The 6835-nt window shown below is 51.6% G+C and overlaps 1 protein-coding gene across 6 annotated transcripts in view; it reads right to left on the bottom strand.

Moving 5' to 3' along the window:
* Positions 1-6835, bottom strand: part of SLC25A44 (solute carrier family 25 member 44) — a 14686-nt gene that overhangs the window by 3622 nt on the left and 4229 nt on the right. For 5 of the 6 annotated variants that reach the window (XM_032398325.1, XM_032398324.1, XM_032398323.1 and 2 more), the window contains 3 exons: positions 6571-6691; positions 5568-6205; positions 262-389 (listed from right to left, as the gene is read on the bottom strand). In XM_032398325.1, the coding sequence (XP_032254216.1) occupies positions 262-389; positions 5568-6192 (753 nt within the window). In that variant the 5' untranslated portion in view covers positions 6193-6205; positions 6571-6691. The remainder of the gene's footprint in view (positions 1-261; positions 390-5567; positions 6206-6570; positions 6692-6835) is intronic. The other variant, XM_032398319.1, reaches the window with a different exon arrangement.

Here is a 6835-nt window from a genome sequence, read left to right on the forward strand (position 1 = left end):
AGAAGCAGGGACGTACAAGGACAGGAGCAGGGCATGTAAGGACAGGAATGGGCATGCAAGGACAGGAGCAGGGTGTGCAAGGATAGGAGCAGGGCGTGCAAGCCCGCAGACATCACAAGGGAAACACTGCAGATGCTAACTGACCACAGGAAGGGGTCAGGACAAGGCCGGCTGGACCAGAAGGCCATGATGCAGAGAGGTCAGGGGGGCGCTGGGGAGCCCGCAGGTCACCTTCCTCACCGGGCTGGAGGCTGGTCTTACCTGCACTCGGGTGCGGATGACGTCCATGGGATTGGTGAGGATGGAAGCGGTGGCCGCAGCCAGGGGCCCCGACACAGCTTGAAAGACAATGTGCGGGCACTCCTTAGGACAGAGGTACGAGAGCTGTTCTGGAATCGAGGGAAAGACAATGCCTCAAGACATGAGGCGCCATGCGGTCTGCCTCATGCTGCTTCTGTGCTCAACAAGGACGAACCCTCTCCATCCTCAGCCTCCTTAGACCCCAGAACTCCCCTCTTCTCTTCTCTTCTTTGCTTCCATCGGAACCAACAAAACTGAGGAATCTCAGGGCCCTTCTGGAAGCCATGCTGGGTACATTGCCCACTTTGAACAGAAGATTCCTCTGGAGAAGGGGTTTCAGAACCTCTCTGCTTGCCAGTTCCTTTCATCTAATGGACAGAAATCCTCCCTGGTGTAAAAGCCTTATGCCTGTGCTCTACTCCTCTCAACTCACGGCCAGGAACGCGCACGGGCCCATTTTCTCACGCACGCACCAAATGGCTGGCAGCGCTGGCTCTCTGAGGAAGGGGCAGGGTGACCACAGAGGGCAAGGAGCCTCTTCACTGCATCCCCTTCCTAACCTTGTGAATTTTGAGCCATGTGAATATTTTTATTATATTTTTTTCATTCCAGTTTGTTAACATACAGTGTTATATTAGTTTCCAAGGTACAATATAGTGATTCAATAATTCTATATACTACTCAGTGCTCATCATGATAAAAGTACCTTCATCCCCTTCACCTGTTTCCCAGTCCCTCACCCACCTCCCCTCTGGCGACCAGCAGTGTGTTCTCTAGAGTTAAGAGTCTCTTTTTTGGTTTGTCTCTTTTTTTTTGTTTGTCTTGTTTCTTAAATTCCATGTTTGTGTGAGATCCTACGGTATTTGTCTTTCTCTGACTGGCTTACCTCACTTAGCATTATACCATCTACCTCCATCCACGTTGTGGCAAATGGTAAGATTTCATTTTTTTTATGGCTAATATTCCATTATGTATATAGCCATGTGAATTTTTTTTAAGATTTTTAATTTATTCATGAGAGAGAGAGAGCAAGAGAGAGCGAGAGAGAGTGAGCACAGGCAGGGGGAGAGGCAGAGGCAGAGGGAGAAGCAGACTCCCCGCTGAGCAGGGAGCCCGATGCGGGGCTCGATTCCAGGACCCTGGGATCATGACCTGAGCCGAAGGCAGACGCCTAACTGACTGAGCCACCAAGGCGCCCCCCCCATGTGAATGTTTTTAAAAATAAAAACAATGACAAAAGAGAAAGTCATATCCAACAGGAAGATGTTTTCTCCAGGCTACATCAAGAAAGAAAAACTCATTTTTCAAAAATGCTGATGGAGACAATGGCAGAGGACCCAGACTCACCCATTCCCTGGTCACTGGGAACTCACTGCAGCTGAACTGTTAGCTTTACCCTCTCTAGCGGTGAAAGACAAGAGCTCGTTTGTTCAACAGAGGCTCACTGAGCGGCCACCATCGTGCGCCAGCCACCCCAGGCCCTGAGGATGGAGAGTGAATAAACAAGCTCAAATCCCACCCTTAGAAAGTTTTCCATTCTACTGGGGGAACACAGACAATCCAATAAAAAGCAAAAGATATAGCGATGTCAGAAGGTGATGTGTGCCCTCTGTAGATAAAGATAAAGCAGGAAAGGAAGACAGGGAATGCCGAGTGTTGGGAATGCAGGGGTTGCCGTTTTAAACACAGTGGTCACGGAACCCTCTCCAAGAAGGCTGAAGTTTGAGCAAAGACCTGAAGGAGGGTGCAAGTCCTACGGATCTGTGGAAAGAACTTTCCAAGCAGAGGTAACATCCTATGCAAAGGCCCTGAGGCAAGAGCGTGCATTAAGTCTTCGAGGGCAGCAAGGCCTGAGTACCTGGAGCACAGCGAGCAGGGAAACAAGAGTAGACGAAGTCCGAGAGGTAAGTCATTAGGGCCTTGAAGCCACTGCGAGAGCTTTTCGCTCTGAATGAGGCTGGATGTAAAGTAGACTCATCATCTCAGAGATTTGGTCTCAGTCTTCTCTCTACAGTTCAGTTGCCATAGAACTTTTAAGAATTTTTTTCTCTGCCCTTACTTTTGGTAATCTGTGGCCACCTAAAGATGAGGGGACAGAAGGAAGGTGGGGGTTGGTGGGGCAGACGTGAAGGCCTCTAAATCTGGCAGCATGGCAGGACTCCTTATGCCCGGCCAGAACCACCTCTCCCCTGGTTGCCAATCGCCTCCCTCCCTCCCCCAGGGTCAGCACAAACCAAGACAAAGTGACCGCCACCTCACCCGTATCCTGTTTCTCCTGAGAAGGAAGCATCTTGCGGCCACTGGGAGGTGGCATCTGGCCAGGAGCTGCCAGCCTCCATGGGCCTGTCTGCACTGGCCCCCAGGCCTGCAAGCCACAGCAGGATCCAGGTTCCAACTGTAGTCATAGACACATGCCATTTTCCTGGGACTTCGGGAGAGGATGAAAAAACAAAGCAAGAGAGTGGGGGAAAGAGCCCCATGTCTTTGCTCTCCATTATTCATTCAATAAGCACTTACTGGGCACCTCTTATCTGCAAAGCAGAAGATGATAAACCCAGGCTGACTTGGTTTAAGTCCCTCCTGGCTACATGATTTTGAATAGTAATATAAACGTATATTTATTTAATGCTACTGGATGCCAGGCACTGCGGTGAGCATAGGACATACAACAGAGAAATGAACAGGGAAGGGCCTTCATGGGAGCTGTGAGTCAAGGATAAAATGATTGCAAATTATGACAAATGCTATGAAGGAAACAAGCCGAAAAAGAAAAGAGAAAGAGCCCTTTTTCCAACTGGGTGACGAAGTCTTCTCTGCAAACGTGGCATGGAGGCTGAGGTCTGGGGCACGAGAAGGGGAACAGGGGACAGGGCACTCCAGACCGAGAGAACGTTATCTGCAAAGGCAGAGAGATGAGAACAGAGCTTGGTGTGTTTCAGGAACAGAGAGAAGGACAGTGAGGATGGAGCAGAGCAAGGGAGAGAGGCCCACCGTGGGGCTGGCACAGCAGACGGGCCAGATCATGGAGACCTGCACTGACTACGGACACATTCGATTTTATTCTAAATGCCCAGAAGGTAGCATTGGTAGATTTTAAGCAAAAGGGAATGACAAGAACCACTCTACTCATTCAACATATATTTACGAAGCACACGTGGCCCAGAGCCTATCTGGCAGGTAGTGCGTATTCAATGTTAGCTTCCTCCCACTTCCAAGAACTTCCCAATCAACTGTATCTCAATTGTATCTCAATTAAAAAATGCATTTTTTTTTTTTTTAAAAAGGAACCTTTCCACCCAGTAGAAGAGATAAGGCACAGACAAATGACATCAAGGCGGGTGATACGTCGCTTCTGGGTTAAGGGCTCCGCGGAGCGGTGCGAGGAGGCAGTAAGGAGCCCTTGGGCATGTCACGGCTTCCCAGGGCAGGTGCACCTGGAGGGCCGAGAGGAACAAAGCAGGGGTGGGAGACACGATGCAGTGGAGGATCTGTGCATGATCTGGCCTGGCTGCTGCACACACCACACTAGGGGGCGCTCCTCTGTAAAGGGAGGTGGAAGCCAGACTGAGGAGCTGGGCTTGTACTCGGTGAGCGGTGGGGCCACTGAGCACCACAGCCAGGGTTTAAAGAGTGACTCCATTAGGTGTGTGTGGTAGGTGGGATGGGAGACCAGCTAGAGGGCTGGCGCAGCACCCAGCAGGGTGGTCACTGAGGTGTGGTTTCCAGGGAAGGCAGGAGAAATGGACAGAGAGTAGGGAAAGACATTCTGGGGTCACTAGGACCAGATGTGGGGACGAGGAAGAGGGAGTGACAGTCTCAGTGATGTGGAGAATAATGTGGCCGCTGAGAGAAAGAAGTGAGTCAACCAGCTTGGGATGAAAAATAGTTCGCTGAATAACGTTTCAGATATAAATGCACGTATCCAAGTCGAGAGGCCCAACAGTCAGAGTGTCTGTCCAGAGCTCTGGAAAGTTAGTCTGGGGATAGACACAGATTTTCTGACATGGCAGAAAAGGACAAGTCAATTGTAAATGAAATCACATGAGGAGAGAGGGGCGAAGACAGACGCCAGAGAAAATGCTCACAATTCCTAGAGTTTTTCTTTTCTTTTCTTTTTTTTTAAGAGAGAGTGAGTGAGAGAGAGAGAGAGAGAGAGAGAAAGCACAAGCAGGAAGAGAGGCAGGGGCAGAGGCGGGGAGGGAGAAGCAGGCTCCCCGCCGAGCAAGAAGCCCGATGCGGGATTCAATCTCAGGGCTCTGACCTGAGCCGAAGGCGCCCCTTCTGGAGTTTTTCTTAACATTAAGATTAGGAGGATCCATTCCCAAAAGATCTGATGCAAAGGGTCAGGGGTGGAGTCTGGGTATGTGAATTTTACCAAATATTCAGGAAGAAAGACTGTGTTAAACAGGAGAGAGAAAGAGCTAGCAATAAAGAGGAAGGTACCATCAGGAAAAAGGGAGAATCACAAACGTGGAGTGCCAGAGGGATAGGATGATTACAGATTAGGAAGTCATTATGAAATCTGGTTAGGAAGGTCCCAGGTAAGTTGGACAGAAGGCCCACTGCCAAGGCTCAGGAGCCCGCAGCAGGGCCTGGGGAGGCTTCAAGCAGAGACCATCCTCATGGGAGTCTGCTGGTTGCCCAAAGCTGTGGATGCCAAGGGTCACAGGCACGCTCAGGTCCTGTTCTTGGCAAGGCACCCTGCCCTTCCAGAAGAAAATGTGGCAACATGTTTATCGAGGCCCTCAAAAATGTTATCTTTGGACCTAGTGATCCATTTCTGGGAAATACTTAAAAAGAAGTAAAACGTCTTATGAACAAAAATACATTCTAGGAGCGGAGGGGTTCAAGGCTCTAGGACATCTTGAATTTAACAACCCTGAGGAAAGGCATCCAACTTAAACACTCATCTGAAATTTGAAATTTCATCTTCAAATCCCAAATATCCCATGAATTTTGTCCTTCCTCGCCTTTCAATTCTCTACCAAAATTCCACTAACCCTCATTGATTGAAAGGCAGCCAGAACATACTTGATGTTCTACAGTCGTCTACTTCACTCGTCTGAGTCCCCCCCCACAATAACCTAAGCTCCCTGAAAGCAAGAAGCCGTGTCTCATTCATCTGTGAATCCTCTTGGGGTTAAATGTTTGCTGGATGAACAGCCCTTCTCCCATGAAATCTTCCACTCCAGCGCACACAGGGCCCCAGCGTCTTGGCCGCGGGAGCAGGCCCACCCTCTATCCCCGCTCTCCCGGCCCCCTCTTACCTGCATAGAAGTGATAGAAGGGCCACCAGACAGCACTATTTGGGATGTAGGTAAGCAGTGAAGCCACATAGCCTCGGTAAAAGCCTCGGAGCCCGTCAGCCCGCAGGATCTGCCTGATGATGTCCTTGGTTTGGCCAAAGGCTACAATCCCTCGTCCCTCGGGGCTCCCTCGCACTTGGAAGCGGCCCATCCTGTCACCCTTGCGCTGCATCATCAGGTGCTGGGACACCACGTCAATGGGCACTGTGATGCTCTGGGCCACTAGGGAGGCCGAGCCCCCGGCCACCAGCGACTTGACCGTGTTGTTCTGGCTGTAGTCAGCGACAAACTTCCGGGTGAGCTCGTACGTGGTGACGTAGCACTGGCCGGAGATGAGGGTGAAGGTGTTGACCAGGAACCCCCGGTAGAGGCCGGTCACACCGTCTGCTCGCAGGATCTTGATGAAGGCATCAAAAGTCCCGTGGTAGAGGCTCTTGCCCCTCTGGACCTGCAGCCGGGTGCGGATGAGGGTAAACGGGTAGACGCTGACACGGATCATCATCGTCATTGCTACACCAAACACGTAAAACTTCTTCTTGTCCAGGTGTTCCCACTCGATGATCTGGATGTTGCGTTTGTCCTCCATGGCGCCTGGAGACCTAGGGACGTGAGCGGGCGGGAGGACTTGGGGAAGGAGGCTAGTGCTTCGCACTCTGTCCTGCTGGCTAGGCTCCGAGCCCCGTCCTCAGGCTTCATCTCCTGGGGTACCCACCTCCCCAAAGTTTAGATTCCAGTCCGGCTTGGCCGACTCTTGCCTGAGTCTTCCTTCGGGGATCAGGATGCTGCCCCTGCCCCCGCCTCTTTTACCGTCCCTCCCCCAACTCCAGAAGCTGCTCCACACTTCAGTGACTCCTGCAGCCCCACCCCCACCTTGGCTCCCTGCCCAGGCTGATCAAATCACCCACTGCAGTCCCTGCCTCTGCCTGGGCCCTGGTGCCCCAGCCCATGCTCCTCCTCTGCTCACCCAGGCGGAGCTCAGGATGCTGTGTTGCTCTGGCTTTGGTCCCGCTTGAGGGCCTTGCATCCTGCCAGGCGGTCCTCCAAGTGGGACTAAGGGATGTCACTAAGTGACGCTTAGCAGGTTCCTAATGTGGAAGGGAAGTAAGTGCTCCATTTGGGATGCTCCTGGGCCCACTGAGGAGGCATGGCCTTGACCTCCGACCCTCAGCAGGGTGCCTCTTTCGGCACCATTTACAAGCTGCCTCACCTTACTTTGCTTCTGGCTTCCC

This window comes from Phoca vitulina, unplaced genomic scaffold, assembly GCF_004348235.1.
Source record: "Phoca vitulina isolate PV1807 unplaced genomic scaffold, GSC_HSeal_1.0 scaffold115, whole genome shotgun sequence".
In the NCBI taxonomy this organism is placed as follows: domain Eukaryota; kingdom Metazoa; phylum Chordata; class Mammalia; order Carnivora; family Phocidae; genus Phoca; species Phoca vitulina.